General features: G+C 31.3%; 2 protein-coding genes and 1 non-coding gene across 8 annotated transcripts; 2 read left to right on the forward strand and 1 right to left on the reverse strand.

The window, feature by feature from the left end:
• Positions 1-6,605: 6,605 nt before the first annotated feature.
• On the reverse strand, positions 6,606-9,000 carry LOC127264544 (protein NTM1-like 9). 4 transcript variants are annotated; one of them, XM_051294132.1, is made up of 6 exons: positions 8,819-8,998; positions 8,653-8,708; positions 7,673-7,848; positions 7,345-7,571; positions 7,158-7,265; positions 6,606-7,080 (listed from the first exon to the last, which is right to left on the reverse strand). In XM_051294132.1, the coding sequence occupies exons 3-6, from the start codon at positions 7,821-7,823 to the stop codon at positions 6,904-6,906; spliced, it is 663 nt and encodes a 220-aa protein (XP_051150089.1). In that variant the 5' UTR covers positions 7,824-7,848; positions 8,653-8,708; positions 8,819-8,998; the 3' UTR covers positions 6,606-6,903. The 4 variants fall into 4 exon arrangements, with proteins under 4 accessions (XP_051150089.1, XP_051150088.1, XP_051150091.1 ...); XM_051294131.1 differs by having other exon boundaries at positions 8,653-8,997; XM_051294134.1 differs by having other exon boundaries at positions 6,828-7,064; positions 8,653-9,000.
• A 5,994-nt stretch (positions 9,001-14,994) lies between these two features.
• On the forward strand, positions 14,995-18,796 carry LOC127264285 (methyltransferase-like protein 2). 3 transcript variants are annotated; one of them, XM_051293731.1, is made up of 10 exons: positions 14,995-15,137; positions 15,231-15,340; positions 15,426-15,648; positions 15,935-16,062; positions 16,551-16,584; positions 16,813-16,888; positions 16,990-17,167; positions 17,319-17,408; positions 18,308-18,401; positions 18,491-18,796. In XM_051293731.1, the coding sequence occupies exons 1-10, from the start codon at positions 15,065-15,067 to the stop codon at positions 18,634-18,636; spliced, it is 1,152 nt and encodes a 383-aa protein (XP_051149688.1). In that variant the 5' UTR covers positions 14,995-15,064; the 3' UTR covers positions 18,637-18,796. The 3 variants fall into 3 exon arrangements, with proteins under 3 accessions (XP_051149688.1, XP_051149686.1, XP_051149687.1); XM_051293729.1 differs by having other exon boundaries at positions 14,995-15,340; XM_051293730.1 differs by having other exon boundaries at positions 14,995-15,340; positions 15,938-16,062.
• Positions 18,797-19,784: 988 nt separating this feature from the next.
• Positions 19,785-19,856, forward strand: TRNAD-GUC (transfer RNA aspartic acid (anticodon GUC)). Its single transcript has one exon. It is a non-coding gene; the product is annotated as a tRNA-Asp (tRNA).
• Positions 19,857-21,702: the final 1,846 nt, after the last annotated feature.

The raw sequence follows: 21,702 nt of genomic DNA on the forward strand, positions 1-21,702 counted from the left end.
CCCTCCGTCCCACATATTATGTCCACGTTGTCGTTTCTGTCCGTCCCACGTACCATGTCACTTTTTTTTTTGAGAAATGATTATACATTTTAATCTCATTTTAAACTTTTTTTAATTTTATTTTTTTAAAATTTTAATTAAACTAATTAGTTATCTTAATCTTAATTTATAATTATTTATATTATAGAATAATTATTTTTATTAATATATTTTTAATTATTTATTAATTATACTCTTTTTAAAATACCGTGTCTGCTGGACACAGTACATTGAACGGAGGGAGTAATAAAGAAGCCTTACCCGAGAAAGGACACGGATTGTGATGGGGCATGGAGCACCGTCGAAATGAGAGACGGCGATTCTCAGCCGTTGGATCATTTCGGCGCAATAAGATTAGATTATAGCAGGCATGTTCATGTTAATGTTCGTATTCATGTTGATGCAGCATGTGCAATCATAGCAGCGTTGAGTGAGTTTGCTCTTTTGGATATTTCTAGTATTGTAGTATAAACCAACTCCACAATGACAAAATTCTCCAATAATTTAATTTAATTAATATTTTAAAAAAAATATATAGTATTGTTTGATTAATTTTAAATTAATTAATTAATTATTCTAGTAGAAATATCTGTTGTTAGAATTTATAGAAAACTTATGAAATTGTACTATTACAAAAATAAGAGTACAAAAATATATACACTAGTGGGATTGGGACTAAGTATTATGCAACAAAATAAGAATATCGTGATTTTTACTGTTTCAATCTTTCAATTTGGAAACATAATCTGCATATTCTCGAGATGTGAGATCAATATTTACAAGGGGAGATGGAGATATAGATAGCCAGATATCAACGGTGACAATTCACCATAACTTCCTATCAATTAGAAATTTTTTCATAGATTGCATCAGAGATCATAATTATAGCCGGACAAGATAGTAGTAACAGGGGAATGAACTTCTATACGCTCCAAACAAAAACAAAAAACAAAATATGCGAATCACGAAATCAATATTCAAATCAAGAAAGCAGATCGAATAATCCAATCGGTAACAATCGAAAAATGAAATCAACTCCGATAACAAAATCAACCACACCACGATGTAGAGAATCAAAACAGGAGACGGTGGCCGGAGGTGGCTGCACGCACGGCCGGAAGGGCGGCGGCGAAAAAGCCCTTCCGCCACGATTCACGTCGGTAGCACGTGAGGGCGGCACACGTGGTTGGCCGTTGGCGGCTATATTTGGAAGGCTGACCGGAGACAACGAGGCGGTCACAACAGTGGCGGCGGTGTCGACCGGAGCGCGACAAATGACGGCTAACAGTGGCGGCGGCACTACAAAAAAATAGTATATTTGTAACGGAATTCTGTCTGCAAAGTTCATGTAGCTAACGTAATTTCATCCCTAATTATGTTTCTAATGTCATTAGTAACGAAAAAATGGATTTAGGGACGAAAAAATCTTGTTACAAAAATAATATTTCCTTGTAGTGCAGCGACTAAGGTTTCATATTTTTAAAATTGGACTTTGATATCATATTAGATGATGTATATGATTGTATCACATAAAAACTTAAGTTGTTAGGAATATACATCATTTATTTGTTTTTATCTACAAATGAGAGTCAACTAACACGCCTCTCACGGGCAAGGGAATAAATATCACTAAATGAAACTTGCCCATTGAGAACAACAAATGAGAAATGGTGAGACTTGAATTCATACAATGTTAGAATTTGTGAAAAAATTATGAAATTGTATTATTACGAAAATAAGAGTACAAAAATATATATACTAGTGGACTCGAGGCTAAACTAAAATAAATAATACTCCATCCGTCTCAATATAATAGTCTTGTTTACCATTTTTGTCCGTCCCAAAACAATAGTCTAATTTCCATAAATTATCATATCACTATAAAACTGCCCTTACTTTTTTATTATTATTACACAATTGTCACTATTTTTTACACTAATACACTCACAAGGGCAAAAGAATCTTTTACCCGTACTTTTTATCTATTACCAATATAATATCAGTATTTCTTAAATCTCGTGTCAAACAGAACCCAAACTATAGTTTTGGTAAAAAGAAATCTCTATAGCTAATATCTATTTTTTAAAAAACATATATATTTCTAAATTTCATTATATTGGGTAATACAGTATTTTACAATTTTGTGGAGTAGCAGACTGTGTATTTGCATGGGCCACTGGATTTCCATATATTTTGAGGTTCACATTAATCCTCATATTATCTATGTTTTGTTTGCATCTTTTATTTTGAAATTTTAATTTTGATTTAAATAATTTTTTAATTTAATATTTTATAAAAAATAATAATATATTTTTATTAAAAACAGTGCAAATAAATAATACTATCTCCGTCCCACATACCGTGTCTGCTACACTGTACATACGGTATTTTAAGAGGGGTGTAATTAGTAGATAATTAAGAATGTATTAGTGAAAATAATTATCCTATAATATAAATAATTATAAATTAAGATTAAAATAACTAATTAGTTTAATTAAAATTTTAAAAAAATAAAATTAAAAAGTTTAAAATGAGATTAAAGTGTGTAATCATTTTTCAAAAAAGGAAAGTGACATGATATATTGGACGGATAAAAACGACAACGTGAACATGGTACGTAGGACGAAGGGAGTAATATTTTTTATTTGAAACATAAACTAAACACATGTTTTTACTATTAAAAAAATAATAATACTCTCTCCATCTTTCGTTTCGTATTTATATTGCCATTTTAGTTGGCCTTTTTTTTGGGATCTAAGACTAAATTTTTTATTTTGCCATTTTAGTATCCAAATAAAAAATTTCTATTTTTTTTTTATATAAAAGTAATTCTCAATTAAATATCAAAATATCCCTATTTTTTATTTTTTGTTGCATTATTTTCAAATGTAAAATAGATATTATATAATTTTATTACATTAATATATATATATATATAATACTAATTTACCTCGAAAGTCAAACAAAAAATCTATTAATTGATGGAGATAGTACATTTTAACAACATTTTAAATTTTAAATTTTAAATTTTAATTTTAATTAGAGTAATAATTTATCTTAATCATAATATGTAATTATTTATACTTCATCCGTCCTTTAACAATCTATCCATTTTTTTCATTTTGGTTCGTTTCATAACAAAATATCAATTTGATTTTTTTAATAATTGTACTACCTACCTAACATTACAGGTACCATTCCAATTTACAATATATTACACAAATGTCATTACATTTACATCATACAGTACTAATAGGATTAATTTAGTCTATTTACTTTTATTTATATTTTATTCCAATATAATACTAATATTTCTAAAACTTCGTATGAAAAGCAAATAAATATATAAATATAGGAAATAGGGAGCATGATATTACAATTACTTTTACCAATATATTCCTCTTAAAATTTCATGCATATATATATTGGTGCACATTATACGATACACGTAATTGAAGAAGTAATTCTCCCTCCGTCTCGTATATGATAAATTTTTTAATATTCAAACATTTTAATTAGAAATACGGTTATTTAAGTTGTTTAGATTGATAAGTTATTAATAATAAATTATGATATTATTTTATTATTTTTTATATGAGTATTATTATTAATATTTTAAATATTATATTATAATAAAATATATACAATATGAAAATTATTTTATTAATAATAAAATTTTATATCATACAAATAAATAAATACATATACTATTATTTTTTTATAATTAATTTAAAATTAATTTTATAAAAGACGTGAAATTTTAAATACAAAAAAATATTTATTTATTAGAGAGAGATAATATAAATGAATAGATTTTGAATAGATGTAAAAGGTTTGAAATTTAATTTAATTAATTTATATTTATTAAATATATTAAAAATAAATAAATTTATTAAAGGTCAGTGACGGAGGAGAGATTATATTATTAATACACATATTAGTTAATAATACTCCTTCCATTTCATATACCGCATCTGCTACACTGTAGACACGGTAGTTTAAGAGGGGTGTAATTAGTAGATAATTAAGAATATATTACTGAAAATAATTATAAATTAAGATTAAAATAACTAATTAGTTTAATTAAAATTTAAAAAAATTAAAAAGTTTAAAATGAGATTAAAGTATGTAATTATTTTCAAAAAAGAAAGTGACATGGAATGCGGGACGGACAGAAACGGCAACGTGGACATGGTATGTGAGACGGACAGAAACGGCAACGTGGACATAGTATATGGAACGGAGGGAATGATATTTTGATATTTATAGTATAAAATACTCCATTCGTCCCGGTCAAAATTATTCATTTTCTTAAAGACATGATATTTTAGGTAGTGTAGATTATTAACTTATTAACAATAAGTTATAATATTATTTTATTATTTTTTATATGAGTAACGTTGTTAATATTTTAAATATTTTTAGCATTATATATCAATAAAATATATACAATATTGATATCATTTTGTAGAAAATTAAATTTTATATAATACAAAAAAATATATATTTATTTATTTATAATTAACTTAAAACTAATTTTATTAAAAATAAGGAGTTTTTAATATACATAAAAATATTTATTTATTTAAGACATAGATAGACATCAAGGGATTTTGAGTGGATCCTACGTGAAACGTTGGAAATTTTATTTAATTGATTTATATTTATTGAATATGTTTAAGATGAATAAATTTACTAAAAATAAAGAATGACTATCTTTTATGGGACGGATAAAAAAAAAAAAGAGTCCCGGCAAAGGGAGTAATATTCTTCTCATCTAATTTTATTCACACATTTTCTTTATTTTTTGTCATAAACTAATATTTTCGTTACTTTTCAATAAGAAAAATATATTATTTTTTTTTATTATAAAAAACCAAAAATGCATTCGTATAAAATATGTCCCGAAAATGATAAGAATATGATTTAATAATGGAGAAAAAAATATTTATAATAATGTATTTGTAATTTAAATAAAAAAATATGTATATTTTATTATTAGTGTAGTAAGTTAAAAGTAGTGTAATGACATTTTTGTCCTTACTTTTTTGTTTTTGTGTAAAAGTAATGATGTGATGCAAATTAAGAGTATTTATGAAAAAAAGTAGGATATTTAATGAAATGTTAACTTTGTAATTGGACGTCCCAAAATAAAAATATGTAAACATTGTAAGTTGACGGAGGGAGTATAATTTTGAATTTAAAATTACAATCAAACAAATCCTATATAAACACAAATATACAAAGATAAAATTATTATTATTTTAAATCAAAAAAAATCAGATGGAGTGCTTATTTTATACTCTTTTCGTCTAAAAATTATAGTTTGGATTGTGTTTGACACGGAATTTAAGAAATGTTGATATTATATTGGTAGTGAGTAAAAAATACGGGTAAAGATTTTTTTGCCCTTGTGAGTGTATTAGTGTAAAAAGTAGTGACAATTGTGTAATAATAATGAAAAAGTAATATAGTTTTATAGTCATATAGTTATTTATGAAAATGAGACTTATTTTGAGAATGATGAAATAATATATTAAAATTTGTTTTTACCAAAATAGTATACCTCGTTAAGTACTTACACAATTCAGAATGCGTTTGGTTAGCATTTGGATTTTAAATTAGAAGTTTAATTAAACGTAATTTATTTAATTAATAATATTTGATTAATAATAAATACATAATTAAAAAATTAAAATATGTTAAAAATATTTTAAAAGTTATATTTCAATACAATATATACACTATATATATTATGTAGAGAACAATATTTTGTATAATATAAATAAATATAAAACTATTTATTTAAAATTAAAATATATTTATTTTACAAAAAATTGAGAATTTGGAAGATTATATATATATAAATATCTATTTATTAAACAAAAAAGATAAAAATAAACAAAATTAAATAAATTAGTAAGTAATTAAGAAGTGTATTAGTAAAAATAATTATAAATTAAAATGATTAAATAATTTAATTAAAATAAAAAAATTATAATTATAAAAATATAATTAAAGTATATAATTATATTTTAAAAAAACAAATTACGTAGAAAAAAAGGAGAAATATTTTATAAATATATATATATATATATATAAATAATATCAACCAAAATTGAAACAACAACAAAAACACACCCTAAATATTTATTATTCACACAATGCATTTTACCCATTTATTTATTTAGATATGGATGGGTACATAAATATGTATATACTTATAACAAAGATAGGGAGAGATGAAATTTAAAGTCCAACTACCAGAATATGAATAGGCAGGCAGCAGAATTGAACAATAAATGAGCCCACTCAATGAATCATACTAACTACTATTCTATTCTATGCTCATTTCACACACATAGATAATAATAAGCTTACACTTCACCGCACTACCCACTACCACTACTTTGTGTTGAAAAAATTGGCCACCCCACCCCCCCGCCCCACCTACCCTTCATTTAATTCTCTCTCTCGCTCTACATATCTATACATATATATATATATATGTTTTGTGTTGCCTACCGCATTCATTTCATCACACCCAAATATTCATGACGCATTCATACATATACATATATATATTATATATATATACACATAATACATGTAATGCAGGCAGATCAAGAATGATACAAACACTTAACACATATGCAAATAATATATTCAAGAAAATAAATAAAATTTGTAACAATATATATATATATATATATATTTCTAACCTCAAGACTTGTTGATCCTCAGCGCCATGAACATGAATGACAATACTGGGGATTGCATCCTCGTCGTCGTCGTCGTCATTGTCGTCGCCATGTTAAAATTCTTGTCGATGTAATAAAATTAGCAGGCTGCACGACAACCGTGTCATTTCGACAATCCTAACGTGCCGAAAGTGTATCCCGAACTTGTTCTGTTCTCGTCTTCTTCGATTCCCAACTCCAACGCTAATGCGTAAAAGAATTCGTCCGATAAGTCACTAGGACAGTTCGATTGATCTTCTAGATCATTCAATTCGATAAAGTTCCCTGTCCTGATGCATTCCTGTTAGTCCATTCTCTCCATATAAATAATTCCATGCGTAAAATCGAATCGAACAAATATACAGCTCGAAAGTTCACCTGAGTTGCACTTGCAGATTCTTCGCCATTCTCCATTGTCGAATCTGAAGCAATTTTATCGAATTCGTTGTCAATGCAGGGGAAGACTCTGCACAGCATTCTTGAGATCTACAGATTAGGCTTCAACGTAAATAAAAGATACGAGTGTCGATACATATGCTGTAAATGTGTTCGTTCGACTAAGTACCTGTGGCATAGCTTCAACGTGGAATCCATTTTGAGTTATGCTGTACTCTTGCATAAGCCAACCGGTTCTTTTTCCGGGAGGGTGTTTGCCTTCAAAGAAGTCGAGAGTTATTCGCCAACCAGTTATTGTAGAGCTCGAATAAATCTTACAAGCTTCGTCTCTAGCTCGCCAGAATCCATAGTCGGATTCCCTTTCGACATTCTTTCGAACAAGGTACCACATGCCTCCTGCAAGAACACCATTTGTTTTCATTTTTAGCAAGATTTTCGACATCGAAGAATGCTATAAAGCCTTTTGATTCGAAATGGCGAAAGACATAATGATGAACCTGGCAAATTGGAAGGTGGACAGAGGTAAGGGTTCGAATCCGTAAGCACGTCCCTGGGGAGACGGGATCCGGGGATGTATCCATCCAGTAATGCGATGATTTGCTGGTCAGTCCAGTACAAACCAATTTCGTAATTCGCCGGAGGACACATGGATTCCGGAGTTGATGATGCAAGCCTAAACACACGAAACCAAACTTGGATCATTAAGAATGAAATTACGGGAACTTTTATACTGATTGAGGACTAATGCATATTAGTGTTGGATGTATGGATAATAGAACAAGTTATATGATGAATCAAATTTACAATTTCAAACTACTGAAAGCTAGCTCAGATTGGTCATTTGTGTCGTGGTTTTAAAGGAAGAACTTCATTACTCGAGTGAGTGTGTGTTCATGTCCATGTGACCTAGTTTCTGTGATAGAATAAGCTACGTGATGAATCAAATTTAAAATTTCGAACGACAGAAGGTTGATCAGATTGGTAATATGACTTTAAAAGAAGAACGCCATAACTGAGAATCGATTATCAATTCTCGAGCGAGTGTGTATCCATCTGTGTTTATGAGATAGTGAGTGTGTAGATTGTAGAACCGAATAGAATTTGTTGAATGATGTATCAAATTAAACTTTCCAACACCCGAAAGCTTGATCAGATTGGTACCATCAACCATGGTTATAAAGGCAAAACACCATTACTCAGGAATCGATTCTCAATTAATCCATAGAGAAATTTGCAGAACAAAAGTAACCAAAAAAAAATCGATGAACGAGAGCATGTAAATGGTAATCAATTGAATTCTCAACCGAAACCGAAGTGAAAACATTCCAGATCAAAGCGTAACGTCAGCAGTTTTATACGCAGAAATTGAGAAACCAAAAACCACAAAAACAAGCTAACAACAATTCCACAACACCAATTTAAAATTATCCAAACGAAACAACCGATTTTCATTCAAAAAGCAAAATCAAATCCAAACCTCTACCGAAGCAGTAATCCTCAGCTTCCTCCCCCTTCAAGCCTCACCGCCTTTCCCTGCTCCAAAAACAATTCAGCAATCGAATATATATATATATATACATATATAGGGCATGCAAGTTTTGCTAGAGTGATCGGCGGTGACATTCCCCGCGGATCACAGTTACCGGATCACGCTGGCTGCACTGGCCAAAGTCCACAACACTAATAGACCGACTGACTGACGCTCAGGATTGCAGAGGAAGGTATGACGTGGCGTGATCCTAACGGTCGGATCAAAGCCAAGTTGGGGTGAGAGTGGTAGTGGAGTCAGGCATGGATGGATGGATGGTTCTAGAATGAATCTTATTATTAGAGTATGCTCCTCGGAACCAAAATTCGTTTTGATATGCTCTCCCAACACGCCAATGGCGGGACCTTACGCTACTATGACGCAAGGGAGGCAATCCAGTGCTGACGTCATCCCTATTCATAGTTAACAGTACTTCCTTTATAAACTATCCATTTCTCAAAATAACAAAACACTTGATATTGACACATGAATTATTGAAAAAAATGGGGATAATTTTGTAAATAATGTGTGAAGCTTGTTGTTAAAAATGTAAATAAAACTATTATTTTGATACAGACGAAAATAACAAAATGAGACTATTGTTTTATAACTAAGAGTATATAATAACTATTTTTCATCACAAATAATGTTTTTTTCATTATATTTTAATTACTCTTTATCTATAACTTTTTAGGTTAAGACAAATTCAGCATGTTTACTGAACAATTATTAATAAACAATTTTTTATAAATATTATTAAAAAATATTAAATATATACACTAATATAATATATATTACTCATTCATAAAAAAATTAATCATTCAATACAAAATATTAATTTTTATATTATCAACACAATTTTTCGTATCACAATAAAAAAAAATTGACTGAACAGATCTATTATATTTTAATGTTTATGTCAACCTATAATTTTAGTCTGATAAAGTATATATATGTGTATATATAAATAAACTGAGATAAAAAACTTTATTTTATTATAAATATATATATTCTCTCAATTCACTTTGAATATATCCATTTTTGTCATTTTAATCAAATTACGAGAAATTCATACAGGTTAACTTGAGTGATAACCAAATTTTGTCATTATTGCAATTTGCATACAATTTCACAGGGAATTTTATTCGAAAGTTAATGAGTAGGATTTTATAGGAAAATGATCGGATATAGAAATTGTATGGTTGTAGATCCTGAGTAGTTATCACAATTATTTATACTTTCTTTACTGGTGAGTTTCCGGGTTGAACACAAGGATTTTAAGTCATGAATTTCAAAGATAAAAATCTTGAAGAAAGCGACGAAAAATGCAAGAAAGGATCCGCTTGCGGCGGGTCCGAAATTTAACTATTGAAAACGGTAAATAACACAATAAAGATAAGGTGAGCGGAAACGAGCGAAGCGAGAGGTGGAGTGCCAGTGGTAACCAGATGATCGGGACATGAGCGAAAATAGGGACCAGATGATCGGGGTATGGATGAATCGCGGTTACCAGAGGATTGGGGCATGAGTGAGCGGCATATTATATATATATATATATGTATATGAGCGAATTAGAGTGAATGAGAGGTGCTGTGTCTGATCTGTGCGTTACTAAATGGATAGATTTTCCTGGATGAAGTGAGCGAATGATGTAAGTGTGTTATCAGAAGAATATATGTATATTATGGAAATGATAGAAGAAAGGTGTTGTAATCATATAAACTAAATTGTAAAGAACTCATCACACTGGCATTTTGGCATGGGGGATTTACAACAAGACTTCAATGACACCCAGAATTAAGACATTATAAGAAATAAACCATACTGTCACTAGGAATTTCTGCGACCTAATAGACCCCGTCTATATCCCATTAATTTTCCCAATTTCTGCCTCATTAGTGGCTTTACCCTCTGATGTTACTACTATTTAATCAAAATTGAATTTTAGCACAGTAGTTAAGCAGGTCGACAAGGCTCCCGCGTACTTAGCTACATTGAACTACCTTGAAACCGCTTTTGGCGCATAACAAGGCTTAGATAATCAATTCTTCTCTCGCTCTATACCAGTGAAATGAAATTCTCTAAACTTGATTTATATAAGTGTGGAAAATTGTGAAAGAATTTAATTTGAAGAAGTGAATGATATTTCTTTATATACTACGAAAGCGTGAAAGATTATAACTACAAAGCTGTAAATGAAAGCAGTAATCTAATCTAAGAGAGCAGTAAAGACGTGACCAAGGGAGAGGGGAGACCCCTACTCCCTTGGCCATTCCTGTGGAGAACTCCCTTACAGGGTTGGAGCTCTCTGAAACAGGAAGACGACGAATGCTAAAAGTATGCAGAAATCACCAAAAATTCCATTATTTTACATAAAGATATCTGGCCCTATTTATAACAGGTGTAAAGAAACGGTTGCAAGTAGTTGTTAGGCAGTTCCAACCGCTGGGCAGTTAGGCGGTTGCTGGTAGTTATTCTGTTGAAACAGTTGCTGGCCATAACTTCCAGGGTGCCCGCTTCGCTTGCGTTGAAGGTTAAGGGCACAGATCTTCCTCGCTTGCTGGAGAGCTGGAGGGCATCACCGCAGCTCGGCTCGCTTGTGCTGGCTGGAATTGGAAGGGCTGAAACGCTGTAGTTGAAGTACTTAGTTGAAATCTGGTGATAGTCTGCAGCGGTGGGTATCTGGATTGTCGCTTGCAAGTGGGAGAGACTATCGTTTGCGGGCTATCAAGGTGGCCGCTTGCCTCTCATGCTTTAGTATTTTCAAAATGTGTTCTGGGCGCTTGTGAGCGAAGGCAGCTGTTGCTTGCGGCGTCTGCCTTAGCTTTTCTGATTCCAGATTACCGCTTAAGAGGGCAAAAATCGTTAATAATCTCAACAACGAACTCTGGATCATGCCTAGTGATATAAATCAATATTGTATGCCGATTACGAATTATTTTGATGGTTCTTATGCATAAATTCTAGTAATACACATTTTTGTCAAGTTAAGAATATGTTCATATTTGGAGTTATCATTGAGTATTTTTGGAAGGAAAAACCATCTTGATTCTCGTAGAACACAAAGAACCAATACTTTTATTGTTGAAAAAACAGTTGAAACAATTCATTAGCTTTTTTGAACAAAGTGCAAAAGGATTTGAAGAATAAGCTCTCTTACACGGTCAACTTTCACTTGCTATCGTATTCCTAGACAAAAAATTGTGTCATTTTTAATAAACACATGTACAAATTATATTTTAACTTGGATTAAAATGGATCATATTATCTAAATTGGTCATTTGATTCTCTTTTTGGGTTGATTTGTTTTCAAATTTGATTTTCGATGACATCTTTAATCTGAAGAGATTTGGTCTTCGGTTTGACTTTGCCGGACTTTGGAGGGTTTTGGTCTCCATGCGGACGATATGATCGTCGGCTTTGGATTTGATATCCTCTTTGGACGATCCGAGGCTTTGATCTTTGGTTTGGCTTTGCCGCGTTTTGGAGAGTGTTGGTCTCCGTGTAGGCGATTTGATCATCGGCTTTAGATTTGATGTCTTCTTTAGACGATTCGAAATTTTGATCTTTGATTTGACTTTGCCGCTTTTTGGAGAGCTTTGGTCTCCGTGTAGGCGATTTGCTCATCGGCTTTGGATATGATGTCTTCTTTAGACGATTCGAGACTTTGATCTTTGCTTTGACTTTGCCGCTTTTGGAGGACTTTAGTCTCTGTGTGAGCGATTTGATCATCAGCTTTGGATTTGATATTCTTTTTGGAAGATCCGAGGCTTTGATCTTTGATTTGGCTTTGCCGCCTTTTGAAGAGCTTTGGTCTCCACGTGGGCGATTCGATCGTCGGCTTTAGATTTGATGTCTTCTTTAGACGATCTGCGACTTGGATCTTTGATTTGATTTTGCTACCTTTCGGAGGGCTTTGGTCTCCATGTGGGCGATTTGATCGTCGACTTTGGATTTGATGCCTTCTTTGAATGATCCGCGGCTTTGATCTTTGATTTGGCTTTGGGTTTGCCACACTTTGGAGAGCTTTGGTCTCCGTGTGAGCGATTTGATCGTCGGCTTTGGATTAAATGTCCTCTTTAGACGATCCGTGTTTTTTATCTTTGATTTGGCTTTGCCGCATTTTGGAGGGCTTTAGTCTCCGTACGAGCGATTTGATCCTCAACATTGGATTTGATGTCTTTTTTGGACAATTCGAGGTTTTGATATTTGATTTGGCTTTGCTTTGGTCTTTGTGTGGGCGATTCGATCGTCGGCTTTGGATTTGATGTCTTCTTTAGACGATCTGCGGCTTTGATATTTGATTTGGCTTTGCCGACTTTTGGAGGACTTTGGTCTCCGTGTGGGCGATTCGATCGTCGGCTTTGGATTTGATGTCTTCTTTAGACGATCCATGGCTTTGATATTTGATTTGGCTTTGCCGCTTTCGGAGGGCTTTGGTTTCCCTGTGGGTGATTTGATCGTCGGCTTTGGATTTGATGTCTTATTTGGACGATCTGAGGCCTTGATCTTTGATGAGGTGGATTTGGTGCTACTTAACACTTTTGGCGGCGTGTCCCTTTGACTTTTAGATCGAAGAGGGTCAGGTTGATGCTTTTGACGAAGAACGCAACGAACACCTTGAAACTTTGGGATGAACTTGGGAAAATCTTCCTTGGCTTTGACAGATCCTTCAACGGCTTTCGGAACTTTGATCCTCCCTCCGGCTTGAGCATACGGCGAAAAGCATTAACTTCATCGATTCATCAACCAATATTGGATCACTTGTCCAAATCAGTGACTTTCGACAAAGAAAGCTTCGAAGGACACGAAGAACAATACAGAGAGAGTCTAGAGACTTACCATTTTTCTTGAATCCTCGGACAAATCTTTTTATCTGCCGATTTATTCAATGCTGAAATCAGACCTGCTATTAATGTGGGTATCTTCGTTTCCAGAATGGGGTCTGCAGCTCAAATAAAAGCCATGAAACAAGTAGCTGGTAAATTAAAATTGGAACTGGCGCAATTTGCAGAATTAGAAGCCTTTGCACAATTTGCTTCAGATCTTGATAAAGCTACTCAGAATCAATTGGCAAGAGGTCAACAATTACGTGAATTGCTTAAACAATCCCAATCAGCTCTTCTTACGGTAGAAGATCAGATAGTAACTATTTATACCGGAACAAACGGTTATCTTGATTCATTAGAAATTGAACAGGTAAGGGAATTTCTTGTTGAATTACGTACTTACGTAAAAAGTACTAAACCTGGGTTCCAAGAAATCATAATTTCTACTACAAGATTTACTGATGTAACTTCGATGTGTCAAATGAACCGGCCATGGCTCTAATTTATAGGGAATGTGTGGCCTCGGCTTCCTTTTTGAATGGTGCCACGTGACGCGTTCTGATTGGTCAATAGAAATATTTTATAATATTTCATTTTCCATCCGATGTTGTTATCCATTCTTCAGTCTTTTTTTCTCGCCAAAATCTTTTTATCATTGTCTTTTTTAAGAAGATATTAATTATAATACTTCATTTATTGACAAAATTTATTTATTTTGCTGCCAAATTTATTATGACTCTATTTATGCACGCAATATTTGCATTAATAATTTATATTTATTGTACAAAAATTAACATATGTGCATAATTAAATTATATATTTATTTTATTAAAATTTTATCTTCTTTCAAAATATATAATATTTAATTTATTTTAGACATTTAATTTTTTAATATCTACGGTATTTATTATTATTATTAAAAATAAAACAATAATTTTAATATGTGCCTTTAAAAAATACTTTTCAATTTAAAAGCTATTTCTTTGGACAAAAGCCAAATGCAAACAGACAAAATATTTTGTTTGAAAGTGAAAGCCAAAAGTTTATATCAAAAGCCAATGGCAACATAACATAATTAATTTAATTAAGAGTAAAAAGTTATTGATTATAATATCTAAAATATGATTAGCTTATTGATGTTGAGAAATTTTGTAGATATTATACTCCCTCCGTTAATTCTTTAATATTCTATTGGATATTTACACGTATTTTTAAATAATTAAGATTTTTGTTATAAAATTACAAATTTATTTTTGATTTTGTGTATAAAAAGAAAAATAGTAAATAAAATAAGGGCAATAATAAATTATATATATAAAAATAAAAATAAAAATAATTACTAGATATTATAAATAGAAAAATAGGAGGTTAGTTTGTAGACGGACAAATATCTTTTTCAGATTAAATCTCCTTTAATATATTTAGACCTTGAGGGCCTAAAACTAATATCCCAAACCAGGCCCAATTAGAGTGCTCAGTCCATAGACCCAATTTTCTTATATGTGATACTTCAGAGCCTGGCGGCGGCGGAAATGGCCGGCGGCGAATCGGACCGTCGGCTGTCGGACTTCACGGAAACAGGGATTTACCACTTCGACGACGCAGGTGCCTTCTTCGTAGACTCTGTTCGGGTGCTGAACCGATTTTACACCAGGTTTAGGGTTTCTCCTTCCGCTTACTACTCCCGCTTCTTTCCAGCCGCCGACAACGGCAATAATCCTCCACGGAAACGAAAACGTGGTGGGAAAGAGATTAATACGCCTCAGAATCTCAATTCGAGGGAGAAAATTGCCGAACAACGTCATCAGGTAAGGGTGTTTTGCAATTTCCTCTGAATTTACGAAATTTTTTTTTTTTCTGTAGTTTTACTTTTGTATCTCTGGTTGGATGAAGGAGGCGAGACGAGTATTGTTGAAGGCGCATGAGGCGTTCCTTGGCGCTGGTCAGCTGTTGCAAGTTTTGCCGCATTTGAGGAACGATACAGAGGAACGCAATGGAGAATCCTTTCCGCGGAAGAATGAGATTAATTTTGTCGAATTGGGAAGCGTCTGGCAAGCTCCATTTTATGAGATTTCTTTCAAGGATGAAGACGGTAACAGATCAGCTGAAACTGCAGGTAACTTTATCTTTGATGAACACGAACTATTACTGTTTGATTCCGCCATTGACGATGACTTACATAATCATGTCCTGTTTTGAAATCAATCGATGAATGTGTGATGAACAGCCAGGCTTTCGATTACATGAATATATCAATTGTTTGTGTGCTCATAAATGTATTGCTAATTATCAGAAATGCTTGTATTGTCTTTGAGATTTTGCTAAATTGGAATATATCCGAGAATCAAATAGGATTATGTTATGTTAGAATATAATTTGAATATGAACTTCATTTGGTGAAGCAGGTGATGAATCGCGAAGAGTGGCGCGAGTGTTCGGTAACTTTGTTGCTAATGAGGGTAGTGATGATATCGAAGCTGAATTCTTGGGCCACGAATACATCCTACCGAAGGAAAGCTGTTTCTACATGGTATCTTTGAGATATTTTAAATATTTCGTTTTAGATTTAATAGATTTATATTTAGATTTGGTCTTATCTATTAGGTTATTTAGATATAGGCCCTTGTTTTGACGGTCAAATAATACAAATTTTCAATTTTCAAAACAATTTTAACATGATATCATAGCCATGTACCCGTATTGGGTATTGATTTTGTTTGGATTCTCGAGATTATATATGTCTCACATTGGAAAAAATGTGAAAAATCCCTTGGCTGATAAAAGTGATGGCCACTTCATCTATGACCAATTAATTTTAGTTTGGAAGCCCTGATCTTTTCTTGAGTATCGAATTAGATTTAGTTTGAGTGATAATCGTTTATATGGTTGCTAAAATGGACTTTTGTTGTGTGCTTATTATGTTCGGTGTTCGAGTTTTGTATCTCATTCAAATGTAGCTTGGCATCATATTTTACAATCTAATATTCCGAATGCTTTGTTTATCTTTTCACGAGGAAGTCCGATCTCAGACAGATTCACAACCTGATTCCCGGTATGCATCTTCGATAGCATTCGCCATTTATATGAATTCAAGAAAAAGGATACAGAATCAAAATGAAACAACCCTCTCTATGTTCAAACAATTATCGATTACTTCGAATTTTTTGATGTGTAGTTTTAATTACCTTTGCCTAATCTACGGTGTTGATACATGTAACCTACCCGATATTACGGGCTTCGTCACAAATTAGACTAACGATTCGCCGTTGATCTCTGGCAGCTGAATCCGACAATGGCTTCAATCTTATAGTGATCGATCCGCCTTGGGAGAACAGCAGTGCGCATCAGAAACAAATGTACGTTTCCTTTGCTTATTATCTGTTTATTGTTCCATATGTTAATTCAAATTGTGGCGTATTTATCGATTGCAATGTGTTCTTGCTGGATGCAACTACAGATACCAAACATTGCCTAATCGGTACTTCCTATCACTTCCTATAAAGCAACTTACCCATACCGATGGAGCTCTGATCGTTTTATGGGTAACGAATCGGGAGAAGCTACGTAGCTTCGTAGAAAATGAGTTATTTCCGAAGTGGGGCGTCGAACGCATCGCGACTTTTTACTGGCTAAAGGTATCTATTGTATCTTCCCCACGAGTTCGTTTGGTTTTGATTTAAATAGTATTTTTTATTGGGAACGTGTGAATTGAATAGTGTTGATTTTGATTTGGGGTTAAAACCAAACAAACAAACTTTTCGAAAATTTCGTGAATTTCAATGACAGGTGAAGCCCCATGGCTCGATGATCAGCGAGCTGGATCTCTTTCATCACAAGCCGTACGAATGTCTTTTGCTCGGTTTTAGCCGTGGGAAGGTAAGGGCCCAAGCCATTCCATACCGTCTATTATTACAACTGTGTGTCATTACATTTGGTTAAAGTTGTTAACGAGCTGAGCGAGCTCGAATATCGATTGTTCAAGCTCGAACTTGTTAACGGTATAGGTCCGGTTCGTTAACAATTCGAACCAAAATAGTGGTTCGAACCCGGTTTGAATTTTATACGTATTCTATATATTTTTTAATATACAAATGAAATATATTTAAGGTGTGTTTGTTTGAGGTTTGGATTTTGAGTTGACATTTGAATAATAAAATTTTGAATTGGAATAATTGTATGATGTGATATAAATAGGTGTTGATATGATGTTTTGAATGTAAAATTGATTTTAGTATAATATAAAAAATGAAAAATAAATGTTTGATTTGATGTTTTTGGGAGGAGAAAATTTGATGAATAGTGAATTTTTTGCAAAATCCCTCAAACAAACACACTCTTAATTTTATTCATAATTTTTATAATAAAATATTCAATTTTAATAATAAATATAAAATTTGATATTAAAAATTATATATATTATAGTAATATATAAATAATACTACTTCGGTCCGGCTCTAAGGTCTCATTTATTTGTTGCTTGTTAATATTTGAATATTAATTATTATATGAAAACATAGTACCAAGAGCAAAAATAAATAAAAGTGTCTTGTAATACTATTATAATTACATTTATGAAAAAAAAAATTATATAAATATAAAGATATTTTTAATGCTAACTATAATGACGCAATTGAGCTACTCGCGAGCCGAGCTTGAACTTGAGCTCGTTTATAAAAAAGAAATTTGAGCTTGGCTCGCAAGCTGTTCGATTTGTTTAACAGTTCTACATTTGGTGCATGAAACCAAGTTTGATCAAGATCATTCGATCGATGCAGGAAATGAACTCTGAGATGGGAGTCGACCGGATACCGGATAACCAGGTGGTCGTCAGCATCCCTGGCTCATATTCGCGAAAGCCACCTATCGGAGGTAATCTTGTCCAAGCGAATCGGGCTATTATGCTGCTGTTTGTGTCGTTTATCTGATAAATTTGTCGTTTCTTCTTGACATTCCGGCAGAGGTGCTGCTCGACTACTATGTGCCGGAGCTCCGGCGGGGGCGCCGCGTCGAGCTTTTTGGGAGGGAGATGATGGGTGGGTGGACATCCTGGGGTAATGAACCTCTACATTTTCAAGATTCAATATACTTTGTTAGGAAAACATGAGGAGGTACACAAACACTTTCTTCACCCCGTTATTTTATTTTTATCTATACAATTCTCTGTAAATATATATATATTTTTATATTATTAACATAATTTTATGTCTAAGAATTAAAAATTTCACAATAATAAAAAGAAAATCGTGTAATGCATCTTTAGAACAATGATAGGGTTTGTTCACTTTAACATATTTTTTTTTACTGAAATTATTCTTCATAAATATTATCAAATATATATATATATATATTAACAAAATATAATATACTTTATTTACTTACAAAAGTGAACAATTCGTAAAATATTACTCTCTTTGTCTCACTTACAATGTCCACATTGCCGTTTCTGTCTGTTTCACGTCCCATGTCACTTTCTTTATTTTAAAAATATTGTATAATCTTATTTTAAATTTTAATTTTTTTTTAATTTTAATTAAATTAATTACTTCTCTTAACCTTAATTTATAATTATTTATATTATAAGATAATTATTTTCACTAATACATTCTTAATTATCTACTAATTATATTTATCATAAATTTCCGTGTTTACAGTGAGATAATTAATCCTAAATTTTTGTGTTTACAATGACTCACACATCCAATATGGGACAGATGGAGTAGTATTTTTGATACTATCGATACAATTTTTTATATTTAATATAAAATAAATATATTTATCTAAAAACACAAAGTGAACAAACTTTAATGTTTTTTTTTACAGGATGCTCCTTCAACTAAAATACATACAAAATAGCAAGGGTGTGTTTTTTTTTTTTTTTTGAAAAATAATTCTATATATTTTTCCAAAAAAAAAATCAATATTCATACACTTATTATCTTTATATTACTTATACAATTTTCTATACATTTCACATAATTTTTTATTTTTTATTTCAAACCAAAACACAAAATAAACAAACCCTAAAAATGTGTACTTTTTGCCAAAATAAACACACATATTTTTCTCAAAAAATTAATATATATTATTTTTATATTACATACATAATTCTTTATAATTTAAATAAAAAAAATATCCATTCACCCAATTTCACAAAATAAACACAGGTAACTCTTCCCGTTACAGTAATAAACATACAAAAAAAAGATATTTTATAACATTATTATTGTTATTATTAAAAAAGTAAACAACAAGGTCGTTGTAGTATAGTGGTGAGTATTCCCGCCTGTCACGCGGGTGACCCGGGTTCGATCCCCGGCAACGGCGATTTTTTTTTGTTATTATTATTTTGGTTGACGTGGCGAGATCCAATTGGTTAATTTCGTTTGATTCCATGGGTGACGTGGCGAGATGCAATTGGCCGCTTGAAGAACTGTCAATAATGGAGGAGACATTTAGTGGTCCACAAAGGAGACAAGAAATTTTGTCGTGAAACTCGTTGTGCCGCAGCCAACAGCGCTGTCTTTGGCTCTCTTTAATCCCACATTATTATTATAATATTAATTATTATTTTTTATTTTTTGGAATCATTACATCCGAGTGATTATTTTAATTTTAGATGTCTCAATATATCTAGACTTTTTTTATTTATACACTATAAAAATTGTACCGCGCAACAAAATTGGAATTGGTTGAAAATTAGCAATAGGACGATAATCAAGTACTCCCTCCGTCTCAAAATTATAGCATGAATTGGGTTTGACACGAGATTTAAGAAATATTAATATTATATTGATAGTGGATAAAAATATGAGTAAAAAACTTTTTTGTTCTTGTGAGTATATTAGTGTAAAAAGTAGTAAAAATTGTGTAATAATAATGAAAAAGTAAAGATAATTTTATAGTGATATGATTATTTATGAAAATAAGACTATTGTTTTTGGACAGACAAAAATGATAAACAAGACTATTGTATTAGGACGGAGTGAGTAATTTTATTTTATTTTTTTAACAATTTAGAATAATTAATAACTAATTCCTATCAAATCTAGTGTACATATATTTGATAGTAAAAAAAGATGAGATGAAAAAACGAAATATGAAAAATAAAAATACAATAATAGAAATAAGGCTAAATTATACAAAATCTACACGTAATTTTACGAAATTGCGCCCAAATTCTCAATACTTTTAAAACTGCGTCGAATTTCTTCGTGTTTTCATAAACTCTGCGTCCAACCTCTCGAAGGTCTTTATTTAACGGTATTTGACCTAAATGGGCCCAAACTGCGAATAAATTCTCAATTTCTAAACCCCTAAAACTACAAATATATTTATATTTTGCCAAAAATAAATAAGTAAATACATTTTTAAAACCTAAGAAAAATAATTATTTTTTACTATATATATACTATTTTTTTAGGCTAAATATGTATATAAAAATGAATGTATTTGTAATTTTAGGGATTTAGAAATTGAGACTCTAAACTTTATTCGCAATTTGGGCGCATTTAGATCAAATACAAATACAGTTAAATAAGGACCATTGAAGGGGTTAGACGCCAAAGTTTATGAAACCACGAGGATATTTGACGCAGTTTTAGAAGTATAGAGGATTTGACGCAATTTTATGAAATCACATGTAAATTTTGTGCAATTTAGCCTAAAAAGTAATATAATCAATGTCTTTTGAATCGGCATATATTTCTAATCAACTAACAATAAAAATGGATGCAACGCTTACAAAAAAAAAAGTTATTTTATTTCCTAATTTAATTATACCTTAAATTTCGTTCTCGGTTATGTTAGAGTGTGTTAAAGTTGATAAATAAAAATTTTTTATTTCTCTTTCGTAATGAGATAAATGAATATAATTAAGTATGTTTTTTTTTTACTATTTTATTTATATGATTTTTTAAAATTACATTATTTTAATTTTACAAAATTCACATGTAATTTATTATTCAAATATTTAATTTTTATTTTTTATAATAAAATTTAATCTTACAAGATATCGCATCTAATTTATCATTTAAACAAAAAAGTTACAAAAATTACATTCAAACACCGAATAAAATATAATATATTCAGACATCCTTAAATCTTATTCTAACAATAATATTTGTTTCGATTCTATTCCAAAACGGTTGTTTTTAATAATTAGGGCGTTCGA

The sequence above is a fragment of the Andrographis paniculata genome, unplaced genomic scaffold (assembly GCF_009805555.1).
Source record: "Andrographis paniculata isolate CXL003 unplaced genomic scaffold, ASM980555v1 Contig70END, whole genome shotgun sequence".
In the NCBI taxonomy this organism is placed as follows: domain Eukaryota; kingdom Viridiplantae; phylum Streptophyta; class Magnoliopsida; order Lamiales; family Acanthaceae; genus Andrographis; species Andrographis paniculata.